The sequence below is a fragment of the Sabethes cyaneus genome, chromosome 2, assembly GCF_943734655.1.
Source record: "Sabethes cyaneus chromosome 2, idSabCyanKW18_F2, whole genome shotgun sequence".
In the NCBI taxonomy this organism is placed as follows: Eukaryota; Metazoa; Arthropoda; class Insecta; order Diptera; family Culicidae; genus Sabethes; species Sabethes cyaneus.
Genome location: NC_071354.1, coordinates 230661273 through 230678789, shown reverse-complemented (window position 1 = coordinate 230678789; position 17517 = coordinate 230661273). Strand labels below are relative to the sequence as shown.

At 42.3% G+C, this 17517-nt stretch overlaps 2 protein-coding genes across 2 annotated transcripts; one reads left to right on the top strand and one right to left on the bottom strand.

Moving 5' to 3' along the window:
- The first annotated feature begins 4827 nt into the window (after positions 1 to 4827).
- On the top strand, positions 4828 to 6122 carry LOC128738248 (OCIA domain-containing protein 1). The gene is made up of 5 exons (XM_053833245.1): positions 4828 to 4957; positions 5024 to 5158; positions 5211 to 5386; positions 5441 to 5610; positions 5675 to 6122. The coding sequence occupies exons 1-5, from the start codon at positions 4901 to 4903 to the stop codon at positions 5911 to 5913; spliced, it is 777 nt and encodes a 258-aa protein (XP_053689220.1). The 5' UTR covers positions 4828 to 4900; the 3' UTR covers positions 5914 to 6122.
- A 255-nt stretch (positions 6123 to 6377) lies between these two features.
- LOC128734799 (cytosolic non-specific dipeptidase) lies at positions 6378 to 16796 on the bottom strand. The gene is made up of 5 exons (XM_053829151.1): positions 16655 to 16796; positions 16341 to 16575; positions 7312 to 7757; positions 6575 to 7247; positions 6378 to 6508 (listed from the first exon to the last, which is right to left on the bottom strand). The coding sequence occupies exons 1-5, from the start codon at positions 16699 to 16701 to the stop codon at positions 6464 to 6466; spliced, it is 1446 nt and encodes a 481-aa protein (XP_053685126.1). The 5' UTR covers positions 16702 to 16796; the 3' UTR covers positions 6378 to 6463.
- Positions 16797 to 17517: the final 721 nt, after the last annotated feature.

Below are 17517 nucleotides of genomic sequence, written 5' to 3'. Positions count from 1 at the left end.
TCATGTGATAGTGTGTCAATAAGTCAAAAGTTGCAAAGTCAGGAAATGGCTTGGCAATCGCGACCTAAAACATTTTCTGAGTTTACAGCTCATTTTCCGGTTCCGGTCATCTCAGTTTAATTAAGGCTTTTGTCAAAATCAGCAATAAGCGTAGTGACTGCACTTGGTCACAGCGTGGATGGCTTCAGTTTTCGGATGCAACACCCGCCATCGAGATGCGACCGTGTTTGGTTAGAAACGCACAGAAATTTTTGGTTTACCGTTCGCCCTACTGCTGATTCACATCGGAGTAGCAGAACATACCAATCTGATTGATAATATGGTCCCAGTTTCGGTTGGCGTTTTTTTTTATACTGTTCTGCGGGGTCGATTGTACCGAGATTATACTGTTGGCCATCAGTTTGACATCGTTTAGTCATTCTTAGCGCAAACTAGATTTGGACAAAGTCTAGCACCGTGAATCGATGGATTGGAATGCATTGCCCGAATCAAAACTTTTATCCGATAACTACTGTGTTACCTGACTCACTGCGAAATGCGTTGTATTCGCGGGATCGTGTTGGTGCGAAAGGTTTCGAAAAATATCGCCCTTGTATCGAAAATATCGTTAATTTTGATCACTAAAAATAACGTACTTAAACGTTATATTTCATGTGCTAGTAGTACGCAATAATTGTATTGTGAAACTGAATTGTTATCTATGCAACTTTTTACAAATTAAATGCAATAACAAAAGCACAACTTATAAAAAATCGTTTCTTATCGATATTAACTGCATATGCGTTATAAACGAATAAAACGCATGATTACGTTTTATTTCAATAATACGCATATTCGCAGTGAGTCAGGTAAAACAGTAGTACAAATTTGATGTTACACTTCCTCATGACCAGCAAAATGCAGACAAGCACTCAAGCACAAGAGACAACTGCGAAGCTGTAACTGTCAAAACGATCAGCTGCTTTAATGTCAAACCAGAGTTGCCAGTGAGAAAAAGTTATCATTGTTGCCAGAAACGTGTTATTTTCGTTATGTCAAGGAAGATCTCTAATGTCAAGGGAGAATAAATTACAATATTTTTGTTTTTTAATTTTTTAGTGCTCTGCATCTTTTTAAAAAAGAAAAAACTATACTCTGGTAGTCATAATGGGAAGCTTTATCGTTCCTTCTAAAAAAATAATCTTTTTATCACAAATTTTAGGACCCAATTGGTGGTACATAAGAGGGTTCATAATCAATTAGCTGGGTAACTGCTTGAAAAATTACTAAAAAAATTTATGCATATATATTATGTCCAAAAATTATGAATTGTCGACAGTTATTTGCGCTACATATAGTATATGCTCAAAACAAAAATGTTTTTGGGTAATTCAGATTTAGCAATTAGCGATTAGCGAAATTTTCGCTAATCTGAGTTTATCGATCAACGTTTAGCGATTAGTGAGCTAACTTTTTCGGTTAGCGAATTAGCGGTTAGCGACGCTAAATTTTCTTTTGGCGGTGCCCACCACTGGTTATGTTCCACTTCAGCTGATCTGCAAAATGAAGTAATGTTTACATTTTTACACTCGAACAACAAACAATCATGGATGTTTCCATACACTCAAAATATTCTGCACATAATTAATTTTAAATTTCCATATGAAATTCCATCCAGCTTTCCACGAGCGATAATGGCGGCTATTGAGCACAAGTGGGCATAATCTTTCGACATTCATTGCAGGAGCGTAGAGTTTGCCCTGACGGAGTTACTATGGAAACATCCATGATTGTTTGTTGTTCGAGTGTAAAAACACACACAAACAGAGGAGATACTCGCGTTAATTTCATCGTCCAATCAAAAACCAGTCATTTTTCAAAAAAACATGTTTCACAGCATGGCCACAGTAGCAGTAGCGCGCGAGTATTGCTCCGGGCTTTCAGTATAAAACCATACAAATGTACAAACCATACAGCATTAAATCCTGCAAATGCAAGCTACCCCGCAACATGCCATAACAGAGGGTGCACTGACGAACAGACATGACACATATAGAAGAAAATCCTTCAAAAACCATCGTCCTACATATTGTGCTTGCTCACTAGCACCACAGACAAGACACTCGCGATAATTCCATCGTCCAATCAAAAACCACTCATTTTTCAAAAAAGCATGTTTCGCAACACGGCCACACCGCAGCGCGCGAGTGTTGCTTTGAGTTTTCAGTAAACCATTCAAATGTACAAAACCCTACAGCACAGAGAACAGATTAACAGGCTCGAAGGAAGTAATCGATTTTTGGTGTGTAAAATTTGTCAGTGGCGCCCTCCAGAAATAGTTTGCCAAACGCATAAAAAAATATCCATGTACCTTTATCAATACTTCTTTGTGCAGGAGTTACATATAGCAGCGATGCCAGCGACATCAAGATTTAGTTTGTCACTTACTGTTCGAGGGGTGCTCTATTGAAGGATTACTCGTAGATTACATAAAAAACTTTTACACACTTTTTGTCGATTACCTGATGGTAGTCTGTTCTCTGTGCCTACAGCATAAAACCCTGCAAATGCAAGCTACTCCGCAACATGCATATAGGGTTGCCAAGTCCGAAAATTTCAAAAATCGGCCAGTCGGTCCTGCCTTCAAAAATTTCGCGGGGGTGGGGGGGGGGGGGGGTTTGTGGCAGCATATTACTAGAGGATTTGCCTGGAATGTGTAATGTGCGGTAATTATTATTATTTAGGTAGTCGTGGAATCGAAACCACAACGAACATTGCATGGATTATTGAAGATACTAGAAGACAACTAGTTGCTTCTGGTGCTGGTGGACAATTTAATGTATATTACCGCCAGAAGCAAAGTATTGTCACTGCAAAACTGGCTATCTTCAATGATCCACTGCTCAGGATTGCTAAATTCTGAAAAAATCGGTGCAAAAGGCGCAGTTGTGGGATTCAATTCATCCGGATGAAAAGAAAAAGAACGTTTAAAAACATTTCACTGGCATGAAAACACAGCGATGAGCGTACCAGCCAGCACACAGATAAAGAACAGATAAATAACAATGAGCAACTTTGACAATGAAGTTCCCGATTCACAGACTTGATACAGATTGTTAGCATCATGTTTACCACAATGAGTCCTGTAGTAAAACAGCGACACTGGCATTCTATATATATTGATTCTACTCTTGAGACCTGCTGCCTGCGAGCTCTTGGAGAGGTCATCTAACTTGATTTGCATATCGTTTCCGCGTTGTGCGAGCAAGGCAATGTCGTCGGCTAGGTCGAGGTCAATTAGCTGCTCATCGTTAGAGGATTCCCAGACAATCCTCGACTTGGTCACTGTCAATTGCAACAATTAACGATCCATAACGATGAGAAACAAAAGCGGTGATAAAATTCAGCCCTGTCTCACGCCAACAGTAACCCTTATCCACCTTTTCGCGCAGGTAATGGCGGTTAGTAGGTACACTTTGCTTTCGGGAACCCCGCTCACGTACGCTTGAAAGTTCTACAACAACAATCAAGGCTGGAAATATCAACTTGACGTGAATAAAGTTACCAAAGCCATGCTAACGTTTTCCGAAAGTTGTGCCCACTAACCGCCATTACGCACGCGAAAAGGTCGATAGGGTCGGACAAGTGGCCGTTGTGCAAAACCTTGCACGAGAACCAAGACGAGAACGCCTCGTACTGAGTTTATCTGGACCTCCTCTAGGCCTAAGTGCGCTCCAGATGTTTTCTTGGTTGAAGCGGTCGAACGCCTTTTCGAAGTCAACGAACACCAGCAGAAGAGAGTGTTGGAATTCGTTGAGGAGAGGGTTGTCAAGTCTGAAAATTACAAAAACCGGCCGGTCGGCCCTGCCTTAATAAAATGCGGGGGGGGGGGGGGGAGGGGGGGGGTGTGTGGCCGCATATTTGCAGAGGATTTGCCTGGAGTAACCAGCACAGAGATGAAGTGGAAGTCGGTTGACAGTTGTAAATGGGATGAGCAGTCAATTGTGGAGATAGCGAACGGCAGGACATCACAGTCGCAACTACAACAAACAATGAATGGATTATTGAAGATAGCTAGTTTTAGAGTGACAACTACTTGCTTCTGGCGCTAGTGGACAATTTAATGTATATTACAGCCAGAAGCAAGGTATTGTCACTGCTAAACTGACTATCAGAAAATGTAACAAATCAGGTAAAAAGTACAAATCCGGCTTCAAATGTCGGAAAACCGGCCTTTTTGCCGGATTGACCAGTCACCGGCTTTGCAAGTGAAAAACCGGTCGGGCCGGCCAAAAACCGGCCACTTGGCAACCCTATCTGCTCCAATATAATGAATGCGGAGTGAATCCGGCTTGCTGCCACCGGAGAGTAGCGTCAACCTTCTTCTGGATCCGATTGAGTAATACAGTAACACAGAGCAACGTGATGCCACGCCAGTCAGGTCTCCTTTTTTAGAGACTTTGACCAACATGCCCTCCCGCATAATCAAAAACTATTGATGAAACGGTGAGTATTATAAATGAAGGGGTAACCAACCTATTTTGGACCTCATCAGCAACGGCACATAATTTGGACGCTTCCATTTGATTTTGCTGTAAGTGTCCAAATTATGTACAGCTGCTGATGGGGTCCAAAACAAAATACGTTACCCCTTCATTTATAATACTCACCTAATAAAGTTAGTAATCAAGCTTTCAGAGTTCCTTCGAAAATATTATTCACAACCCTGATTGAGGGGCGACACGATGATCTAACCTTGATAACAGCGTTCTGAGAAGCTGTCACAATCAGCTGTTGATTTTTGCGGCTTTCTTGCACAATAAAAATCTTATTTTTCACATTATGACCGGCTGTGGCGTCTTGTTCTAAATCTATATTTTAAAATACAAAATTAGCATTTCTTACAGTTAAAAAAAACACAATGGATCGAGCGGAGCACCACCAAGTAGCGGAAGTAGATGGCCAGCGCAACGCTTTGGTGATTAATGATTGGTTACTTTTTGCTGTTTATATTTTTCTCACATACGGTTGTTAATTGCTTTAGAATTATCAATTTTCACCGGAAGAGCTGAAAGTTCTTCAGGAATGCAACCGGGAGGCATTTTATCAGCGGTCGATTCCGTTCGGAACCGTTTGCGGTCTCAGCACCTGGTATGCCGTTCAGAAAGGTTTCCTTAAGGTTAGTGTTCTTACCTTGTTTGCCGGTTAATGTCAAATACGGATATTTACAGCCCAGTGCCCGTTTCGGAGCCGGTCCGAAAATGTTTGTTGGAATAACCATCGGTTACTTTATCGGGAAAATCAGCTATCAGAATATATGTGCCGACAAAATTATGCGTCTCCCCAATTCACGTCTTGCGGAAATCATTCGTCAACGAAGGCAAGGAGGAGGCAGCGTTGAAAGATAGTAGGTTTTTTGGTTACAACAATAGATGTGCAATACAATTTCTTTGTTTTGCAGTTTGCCTGATCAAGGACTTGGAGCGGGAAGTATGCTGTCTCCGTTTGGTCCAACTTCACCGAGTGATAGCTATACCGAGAGGCAAATGCATCGCTCGGATTCGTTGAACCTCGACATTCATGTTCCCCAATACTCTGGCTTGGATGATAGTGCTCGACCTACCGTAGATTGTAATTTCTCTCAGCCTTGTTGCCGGTTAGAATATGATGCAATTTACACTCGTTTTTTTTACAGCTAACAATACTTTCGAGGAGGAACTTCAACTGCCACCGGGTCCAGCAGTGACAAAAACTTACGAAGAATTGCGACGGCAGAACCGTGAAGAGTACCTCAAGCGACAGCAAGCTCCGTATCGGTCACCGATTTTGGACGACCAGCCACCGATTAGACGCGAACCGGAACGGCCGAAGCAGGACGAGCCGCCGCAACAGCCGCAGGTGAAAAATAAGTACGGCGATGCTTGGTCCCAATAAAAAGGTGCGAGTGAAAAAGGGTCAAAAGCAATTGGTTGGCTGTCGGCATTTGTAGGATTTGGAAGTATAACTTTTGATGACCTTTCAGCAATAAAAAAAAATAGTATCCTTAACATGCTTCAAAAAGGCGAAAGAACCATCAGTTTTTGGGTCATCTACAAGATTGAACAATAGTAAAAGTAGCATGAAAAAATTATATGTACTAAAATGTCAAGAAATAAAATATGTTTGAGAATTAATAACTATATAGGTGTGTTGCGTTTTGCTCATCAGACTTTTCCTCAAAATATTCTAGTTGAATCGGAAATTATCTCAATCTCAGCCTCAGTCTCTTTTATATATTTTTAATTCACGCGAATTTGTCCTCGATAGCATAATGGTAAGTATTCCCAGGGATTTCAATAAAAATAAACGGCCTTAAGTTGACTTACAACAGTTAAGCTGGTTTTCAACAACGAAAGAGAATTTTAAAGTTATTTGTAATGTTTATTAGTGATGTTTTATCGATTATTAATAGGACAATTCGTAATATCAGATTATCCTCAGATCATCAAACGTTGGCCACTTCGTACAGGTACGCGCCCAAAAGCTTGGTCTGCAATAGAAAAAGAAGCATGACTCATAACCAACCAAATATTAAAGTCCGCCGAAGCCTTCTTACCCCTTCGATATAGTTGCGTACGTCGATCTTCTCGTTTTGCGAGTGGGCGCCATCGTCCGAGGCTCCCATCGGCAGCAGCAGCACGTTCTTGCCGGTAGTTTCCTGCAGCGTCAGCGTCACCGGAATCGAGCCTCCTTCGCGGGTCATATCGGGTTCCACCCGATAAACGTACTGCGTAGCCACCCGTGCAGCCTGATAGTGCGGATGGTTCGGATCTTCAGTCCATGGCTTACCACCGTGCGCCATTCGGACGGCAAATTTGTTCGGCGAGCCTCGCTCTGCCCACTTTGCGGTCAGATACTCGGTCACATATTTTTCCACGAGATCCGGCGTTTGGTTAGGCACGATACGAATCGAAAATTTGCCAATTACTTTCTTGGGAATGACCGTCTTTTGGCCAGGCTCGTAGAAAGCGCCTTCAATGCCGTGAATTGAAAGGCTCGGATGACGCCAACGGTGCATAAGAATCTTCGTCTTGTCCTCATTGTGCATAAGTTTCTTAGCTCCCAACTGTTCGCGATAGTCAGCAACATCGAAGGCAATTGCTTCGTAGATTGCCTCCTCATTCGGCAGCATCTCAGCCACATCTTTGTAGATGTTTGGAATTAAAATCCTACCCTCTTTATCGGCTAACGTTCCAAGAAGATAAACCAAATCGTTCATCGCCTCATAGCTGCAAGAATTTCAAAAACTGCCTTTATAATCCAAATTCAAACTTAGCATAGCGAAAAACCTACACCGTTCCACCGAAAACCCCACTGTGCAAATCCTTATCGGCACACGCGACCTCCACGTCGAAGTAGCAAATCCCTCTCAGCCCGTAGGTGATGCACGGTTTGTCCCGCCCCAGCCAATAGTTATCGGAAATGCACACGAAATCAACGTTCGACAAAAAGTCGTCCTTCCGCTTGTACAGCAACTCATCCAGCCCTTCACTGCCGGACTCTTCCATCCCTTCGAAGACGAACTTCAGATTCACCGGCAGTGGCTCTCCGATCGCCTGGAACGCTTCGATGGCATGAATCCATCCCAGCACCGGGCCCTTGTCGTCGCTGGCACCGCGCCCGAACAGTTTACCGTCCTTTTCCGTTAGGACGAACGGTTCCGTATCCCAGCCGTCCTCGCGGAGCGCCGGCTGAACGTCCAGATGTCCGTAGAGAACGATCGTTTTCTTTTGTGGGTCCTACGCGTCACAAAGTGATTGATGGCGATACGAATAGAAAGAGAAACAATTGAATGCAGTGATTATTATTTTTCAGAAAATACCGGCGGATTATTTCGATATTGAGGTAATCGATTACGCTATACACGGCTACTGATAGGGAAGGCCATTGGGGAGACACTTGAAAAGATAACACAGAGCCGTACGTCTCGCTTGGGTTATTTCTATGCAGAAAAGCTATTTGTGCCCCATTTGAGTGACGTAAATTACGTAATTAATAATAAAATGTGGCAATTATGTTTGGAATTGCTTTGTAGGGAGATCAGAGAGATAGCAATAATAATTGTGTGACTCCCACAAAAGTTTCCAATTTACTTTTGGAAAAGGTAAAAATGCATATCTTATTTTAAAAGCCACACACAATTGGATGGTACATGGTTGAATAATGCGCTCCAGAACCACCATGAAGTTCCACAGCCTCTTATTCAGCAAGTCCTATCTCTACCTCCTCGTGGTACCATCCGAGATACGTTCCTTAGTGGAAATCGGACAACCAATGGAAACTAGGGTCGTATACGGACAGAGAAGGGGCACTCCTGCGAAGGCTGAGTGTAAACTTTCTACAAATTCTCTTGCCGCAACGGAGCCTGTCGAATACCAGGGCGCCCTCCGCAGTAATCTGCCCTTCCTGCATCAAGCCGGTCACTGACGCAGTAGACGATTTTTTTACCGTGCATGCTCTCTGTCGAAAAACAAAGAAACGAAAGAGGTGGAGGAGAGAATAGGAGAACAGGGGAGGAACACCTAGCCCTGTTTCTCATCTATCCTCAATACGCCGACTCGTAGTGAGTTGAAAGACGAGATGGCTCCAACTCTGAAGAGTGAGCTGAAACTATGGGAGAGCCGAACAGTCATGGCCAATTGGATGGCCGTACAATCGCTCAAACAATAAACATCTATAACGTCGAGTACTAAGGTTCTCAAAACTTGCTGAGTCTCAATAAGAGAGATCTCAGCACGCTTACTTGTCTTGTGACAGGACACTGTTGGAGTAAATATCATGTTCGAAATCTTGGTTTCGTACAAAATGATATTTAACCTCGGAACACTTACTCTGCAATTGCGGAGCACCTAATCCGACTACCTAATCATGCAGTTTAACGCCGGTTATTCGGAGAGCTTGGCTGTTATTCGGGGGTCTGGGCACACCGGGGGAGAGGTATTTTCTCTTCTGGATTAGCATAGAGAGAGAGAAATTCTCAATCGGTCTGTTTTACACAATCTGCAGTTACGCCCTTTGACGGTCGGTGCCGAATTGTTCGTTTAGGCAAAAATTGAGCCACGGGACCTGACCCTGCCGTGAGAGTCGCCAAATCAGGAGCCCCTAATACAAGGTCTAACTCCGTGCCGATGACTGAATGGCTGGAGGGGTGAAAACATGCCAGTCGCGAACGGAGTGCTTTGGGTATCTTGCCCCTCCTGTGCCATGCGGAGCTCTGGTACGGTCGATCTTTGTTGTCCCTTGCGTCTCGTGGGAACAACATGGGAGTCCTACCCAATTTCTCTTATGGGTATTACGCCAAGTGCGCTCTGGCCAACATAATTGGCTTCGCTTACAATTTGCTGTCTGATCTGTGTTGGAGATTGTTTGTGCATATACTCCGCTAGTCAAAAAGTTAGAGTTGCACAAATAAATCTTCAACACAAACGGGCAGCAAATTTGTATTTATGCGAAAAACTTTTTAATGGCTCTGTCACCATCGCTTTGGTTCAGGAGCCATATTTTCGCAAGGGATACTTTCATTCGACGGATATTGGAAACCAGAACTTTGCTGTTTTCAGCAAAACTGGTATGACAAATCCTCGTTTGATGCCCAGGGCATGCATATTGTTGCATAGGTCAATAAGTGCATGCCTTAGCTCTGAGTTGACTACTCGAGATATTTGTTCAGTCACAGCAGAACTCGTCGTGGATGATGTCTATAGGCGCTATGTCTACTGTTCTGCATACTTACCACACGATGAACCGTCTCCCAGCGACGATTTCAGAAATGTGGTGAGATACTGCCAATCTAATGGGCTTCCGTTCATTGTAGGCAGTGATGCCAACGCCCATCACATCATTTGGGGCAGCTCGGATATCTCTCATCTCGCGGAACTAAAGAAACGATGCAGTAGAGCCTGGAATAGACGTTGGAGGGATGGCGTGGAGCCTTTCAAGCAGGCCCGGAAAGCCTATGCAAAGGCTCTACGAACTTCAGCACGCACGAGCTGGTACAGGTTCTGCAGCAACGTTTCCAGTTTCGGCGAGGCAAGTCGACTTAATAAAATACTGTCAAAATCGAAAGATTATCAGGTTAATAACATTCGAAGTTCGAACGGCGAGTACTGTCCGAGTGACAATGAAATCCTGGAATGTCTCTTTCATAGTCACTTTCCAGGCTGTGTAGAAGCTGAAGTTCGAAACGATCCAGAAATCGTTTTAGGTGGCTTAGACTCATGGGCTTTTGCTCGGAGACTTGTCACAACTGAAGCGATTGAGTGAGCCGTGAACAGCTTCTCTCCATACAAATCTCCTGGAACAGGAGACATTCTACTGCAGAGAGGATTCAAGTACCTACTTCAAACACATTCTGAGAAGGATGTTTGTGTGTAGTATTGCTATTGGGTACATCCCAACTCAATGGCGTGAAATAACCATTTATTCCTAAAGGTAGACGCGCGACATACGAGCAAGCAAAAAGTTTTAGACCAATCAGTCTAACGTCTTTCTTGCTTAAATCACTTGAGCGGATTGTTGATCACCACATCCGCGAAACAAGCTTAGTAAAAGGTCCTCTTCCATCAGCGCAACATGCTTATCTTTATCTTTATTTATGTGCTTATCGGCTACACGCGATTGGCCTTTGGCAGTCTCTGAACGGTTCCACTGGTCATACTCGATTGTGGTCGCAAATTGTTGCTGAGGACAAGTTTGCCCTTGCTCCTAGCGATGTAACGCTCATGCGTACTTTCCCGTATAGGACTTTCTCAAGTGACTTTCCTCCTAGAGAGGATTGGATGTCAGGCTACATGGAAAGGAAAATTTCCGACTATGTGGTCTGTTATACCGATGGTTCTTTGTAAGAATGTCGCGCGGGTGCTGGTGTTTACTGCCGTGAAATGGATTTAGAGGAACCCTGTTCGTTGGGTAGTTACTGCACCGTTTTTCAAGCTGAAGTCCTTGCAATTATGTGCGGAGCTCAGTTTGCACTTCAGAAAGAACTGATAGGCAAAATTATCTACTTCTGTTCTGATAGTCAAGCCGCTATAAAAGCACTTTGTGCGACTAATTCCAAATCTAAAACAGTAATCGCCTGCCACACTTAATTAGAAGAACTAAACCATCTGAATGCCGTTCATCTGGTTTGGGTTCCTGGGTATTCTGGTATAACCGGAAAAGTCGGTTTTCGGACCGGAACCTGCTTTACCAATTGCGGCATATTGGATAAAACAAAAGATTCGATCTTGGTTTTCATCTGAACATGAACCTTATTGGGAAAATCTTGAAACTTGTCGTCAAACGAAAAGTTTCATTGTTAGGCCTTGTGATAAGTTTGCGAATTTCTTTTGCTACACTCTAAGGTGATTTGCGGTATTCTTGTCAGATCACTGACTGGTCACTGCAGACTTAATTATCATATGGCTACGATTCAGCGAGCTGAAGGCATGCAGTTCACTGTTTGGCAAAAACTGGGGACTGAAACCTCAACTAGCCCTTTGGTCATACACTACTATTGCACGGCCTAGGCTAACTTATGCTGCTCTTGTATAGTGGCCAAAGGTAAACGAGGTGACAGCGCAGGCCAAGCTAAAAAAAATTCAACACCTGGCATGTTTGTCAGTGAGCAGCGCCATGGGCACTACACCAACTGCAGCCATGGAGGCAATGTTATGCTTGCTATCTTTACATCTTCATGTGAAGAAGGAAGTCGAGCTCAGTGCACTAAGGCTGCAGAGATGTAACACACTTGAAGGGGATCAAATTGGTCACCTTCGCGTACTAAAGGAGTTCAAACTATCACCGACAATCTCTGACTGGATGGAGGCACGGCCTAACATGGATGTTCCGTACAGTATAATTGCTACTGAACTGATCGCGCTGTATGGAGCAATGGAGGGCCTGTTCTTCCATCCGGTACCATCTGCTTCTTTACAGGTGGATCAAAAATTGGGACTTGCACAGGTTCTGGAGTCTACGGACCCGGAATAAAGGAAGCTCTTCCACTGGGCAAATGGCCCACCGTGATATGTCTAAAACGAAAGTATAGGTATGCTAAAATCGGAATCTTCACGGACAGCCAGGTTGCACTACTGGCTCTCAAGTCCACCAAGTGTGCATCCAAATTAGTTTGGATTAGTGCAGCAAACCTTGAGGGAGCTCTCCCGCCAGAACAAAGTTTCATTATTCTGGGACTTTGGGTGCCTGGACACTACAGAATCGAGGGCAATGAGCTTGCCGACAGCCTAGTTAGACAAGGATCTGCTCATCAGTTCATTGACCCCGAACCGTTTCTGGGCACCTCCATATCTGCTGTCAAAAGCGAATTACTGACCTGGGAAAAGCTAGAAATAGCATCCAGTTGATATAAAGCACTTGGCTGCAGCAAGCTAAACAGTTTATCTACCCAGACCCTGCAGTAGTTAACAAACTACTTACCTTAACGAGTAGGGAACTGCGCATAATCACCGGACATTGTCCCACTCTTTACTATTTAAAGAGAATTGGCAAGGTCGTAACCGAAATTTGCCGCTTTTGCAATTTATAGAAATAGAAAGTTCAGCGCACTTGCTCTGCTCCTGTGGAGCTCTTGCGTCTTCCAGGTTCAGCTTCTTCGGTAGCTACCTATTAACATACTCAGTATGGAAACTTCATCCTAAGAAGGTAGTTGGTTTTATTAACCATGTAATACCTAATTGGGACAGTCTTACAACCCAGCTCAACTTAATCAATGAGTATGAGCAATTCGTAAACTGTGTACAGCATTAGGGGCCAGCTACAAAAGACAATCTTCCCGACTGTCGCAATGGCATTTTTGAACCCAGTGCCCTTCTGGCATACAAAAAAAAGACGGTACACGTTGAGATTTTTGCAGATTTGACGGCGGCAGCATTCTTGGCTACTTTACCACAGAGGCGCTGGACTTCATAGGTACACGGGTACCAACGAGCCACATGCGCTGGCGGGTGTTGTGGGTTCAAATCCGGTTATAATCTAAGATTATAGCTTGGTTCGACCCACGCACGTTCCAGCATTGGACAAAAGGTAGGAGTCACAACGACAACTTGTTAAGCGAAGCTACCTATTACCCCCCCCCCCTTCCTTTCCACTCTTTCCCCTCCATTCCCAAAAAATCCTTCTTCATTACTTTCCCTTACCGTCCATTCATCAATTGTAGAACCATCGTGACAGCATTTCAAGGTCATGACTAAAATCACGAGGTTTGGTCAAAAATCTATATGCGGTGAAATGATTGACTTATATAAAAGAATTTCACTACCAATCGTCAATTAATTTTTTTAAGCGGCATAAAACAACGTACTTTATCGCCATTTTCTTGATGACATTATCAATGTGAGACTTAAAGGTTAACTTGCCATCAACGATTACTCCAAGATACTTTAGTTCATTTACGCGATCAATTGCCTCACCATTAATTACAACGTTTACGTCTGGTCTGGAGTTAGTTGAAATAATAATATATTTTGTCTTGGTAATGTTGAGTTTAAGCTGTTTAAACTTTAACCAATTCGAAAGATAATGTAAATCTTGGTTCGAAAGTGTTGCAATTTCATTGGGATCCTTAGCTGCAATGAATAGAACAGTGTCGTCAGCAAATAAATTCATGTCGCAGAACCGTTAAACTCGTTTCATGTCATTTATATAAATTATGAACCAAAGCTGCCCTAATACACTTCCTTGCGGTACACCAAGTGTATTAGCTATGGAAGGGATAGACCAAACCTCGTGTTTTAGGCATGACCTTGAAATGCGGTCAATCACATACAGTCAGTCCACAATCATGGGTCACACACAATTATGAGTCATTTTAGCTTTTTCTGCTGATTAATGCGTGAATATTATACGAAACGATTGTTAAAATTGTGGTGATATTTAAACGCTAATCAGCAGCTAGAGCTAAAATGACCCGCAATTGTGTGTGACCCATGATTGTGGACTGACTGTATATTAATATTTTTTGAAACGGTGATTCTACATTCTACAATTGATGAAGGGACGGTAGGGGAAAGTAATGAAAAATCGTCCCTCCCGCCATTAAAAACAAAGTTAGAATAAACTTCTCGGTCGATGGTTTCTACAGTAGACGGAGTAAGAGGCACAATTTGTGTCTAAAAATCACCCAACCAATATCGCTAGCTTAATAAGCGGGGTTGTGCAGTCTCCTTTTGTCCAGCGCCTCTAAGGTTCGAAGGTACCAGCGATCCACATGCCCTGGCAGGTGTTGTGGGTTCGAATCCGGTTATAATCTCAGATTATAGCTTGGTTCGACCCATGCACCTTCCAGCATTGGACAAAAGGTATAGGAGTCACAACGACTACTTGTTAAGCGTAGCTACCAATAGCCTCAACTTTCCACTCTTTCCCATCCATTAAAAAAAATTCATTACTTTCCCCTAACGTACCTTCATCAATTGTAGAACCACCGTTTCAAAATATATTCAAGAAAGGGTGCCAGAATAAATTACCTCAGCAGTATCGAACCAAGGATTTTTTTGTGCAAGCCAACCTCTACAATTGAACCAAGTGAACGAGACAGCATAACGTCTTCTTTATCGGTACAATGGTCCTAGTTAAGGAAGACAAACTCAAATGGACTCAAATGGATTCTTGATCCGATGACACAAAATACTACAGACGCAGACGGACACATTCGAATAGTCACAGTTAAAGCTAAAGATGACAGATACACCAGCGCATTCCGTAAAATTTATGTTTTGCTCATTAGAGACAACGACCCAATAAATGAGGAATGGACCTTTCCCCAAGGCGTCGGTCGGAGGAGAGAGAAAACGAATAGAACAGTGCGGGCAGAATCCGTGGATGCTTTACTGTCCCGCTCTAACCATATTCAACGAATTTTGCGGTTTATTGAATGATGTTTTGAGTGTTTTGACCAGATCTAGCGAGCTGTCAATTACAGCAAGCATTTGTAACAAAAGTATCAACAAAAGTATCAACGACCTCGAATCATTCAACTGTCTCCAGTTCAGACCAATTGGTAAATATCAAAATGAAGTTGAAGGCAAAGACTAGTGTGATAAAAAACGCGACTCAAATGAAAATTTGGCAAAAATAAGATTGCCAAAACCACGACTCAAATGTACAAAATTTAAATATAAAATTTATATCAATCGTGGTCAAAATCATGAAATAAGCAAGTATGCGCATCCTAATTGTCATTTTGCAATATTTAAAGGAAAGTTTGAGAATTTCTTCGAAACCGTGACGAATGTTTTTTATAATTTTTTTTTTCAATGAAAATATAAATAAAATCCTTCATTTGTATAAAATTAACTTTCGTATATAATCCGTATAAATAGGAATCCGAAATGTATGCAGTTGTTTTGATTCCATTGCTAAATGGAATAATACTCGTTAGTTTAGTTTGAGCTTCCGAAAAGCTTGTTGCTAAAGCATCAGCGTTTTTTATTTTGAACTGATTTCAGCCTGAATAAGTTTCTGAAATACACGGACTAGCTGTGATTCGTCTGTGGTTTCGACAGTCTCGAAAGCAAAGATTTATTTTGGGACCTTGTTCAATTTTATAGACGCATTCAACTTAGTAGTGAGGTTTTATTATAATAATTAATATTTTAGACGTAAATTGTGAACGCCTCCCTCAGATAGACACACCATCAGGCAGGTTCATTGATCGAAAGCCATTGTCGCGGCCGGCCCGGTGTATTCTACGCGGTCGGTAGGTACTCGGGCTCGGGCAACGCACTGAATGTAAACAACTTGATATAGTAAACTAAAGCGTTTCAAAATAAAATAAGCTGACTGAATCACTTTGGCCGGTTAAATAATTACTGGATGTGTCAGCGGTGATGATGCCGCGTAGTCGCTATTAAATGACCGTCTTGTCACGAGCCGTTACAATGTTGTTGTTATTGTTGAACAATGAAAGTATTTTTTCCCCGTAGGATCATTTTACAACTCGAAAGCTTAAACATGACTCCCATTTTACTGTTGCATTTCGCATCGTCTATCGTATATGATGTAGCAGACACACCACACACGTACGGCATATGAGTCAATCGAACGAGTATATTTGTGATTTTTGCGTTTTTCATAAACCGGTACTGCACTGCAGTATTTGTGGTTTTAAATAAAACCGCAAATAAGATAACAATAAGCAACTAAAGTGGAAGAATACTCACAAAAGTTGTATTCCAACAATGGCAAACAAGAACATCTTTATGAATGATGTTTGGGATTAAACATTCACATCTCTTTCAGTCACCACCAACCACAGGGCACAATGGAAGCTTATCAATCTTTTGTTATCCCATATATAATCTAAGAATAGCACTAGTACTCACGTTGCCCAGCGAGCCCAAGATTACGTTCGGTAAATCGATTACACGCCCATCCGACAGGGTTTGTTTACCGACGTCCGCCAGCTCTACGGTTGCACCCAGCGTCCGCAACCGGTCCGCTACCCAGTTGACCATACGGAAAATCTCCGGCCGGGAATCGGGCCAGGCAGACACCGACTTGATGGCCACGGTTTCCGCCAGGGCCTGGATGTACTTCGCTTTGTTGGCATCGATGTGGCTGTAATTAAATGTTGGAAAAAGATGAACAAAATTATTTTTTATTTAAATTGCACTTTTGGCTGCTAGAAGACAGTCACCTAAAGAGGGTTTTCAAAACCACTGGAATTTCAGCTTTGCTGGCCATATTTTACCACTAATACACTTGATAACAATATGTGGCAATAAACGAAACGAAATGCACTACCAAACAACTAATAAATGCACTTTCTCGATACGCGATTTGCTTACGACTGTCCGGCAACGGGATATCTGACAGTGACATATATATAGCTTACGGGAGAAAAGAGCGTATGAATATGAAACTACATGTAATGGGAGACAGTCGAGTCGAGGTTCAGCTTGAACACAACCACATAATGAAGTTCGATTGATAACAGTACGAATGTTGATAACAGATGTGTAGTTTGATCGTTGAGGTTGACTCACTCCGTTTGTTGGTTTAGTAGATGTGTGCTTGCTCAGTGATACCAGATTAGCGGTCAGTGGAGGTTTTTCGGTTTACCGATGGATAAAACGATAAGACCATTCCTACGAGATGATAAAAATGTAGTCGAAAAGAATAACTTGGTAGTGGTAAAAATGTTTGTATAAAAAAGTAACTAGGTACAAAAGTTTAATAAACACTACTTATTAAAATTGGTAGAACTTAAAACAACTTTGAACGAATAGTGAGATAGATTATTAAAAACTGTAAAAAAAATAAAATAAAAAAAAAACAAAATAGCATAAAATATAATATGAAGTTTTGGAAATATAAAAGTTATATGAAGCTTTCTAAATAAAATATCAGTTCAGTCCAATTTATGTTCAATTTCAAATCCGATTTCAAGTCAAACTTGAAGTTAGGTTTCAAGAAAAATGATCTAATATAGCAAAAATTGCATACTCGAATTTCAACTGAGAGAGGCTGTAAGAGTTGATACGGTGGTAACCCTAGCCC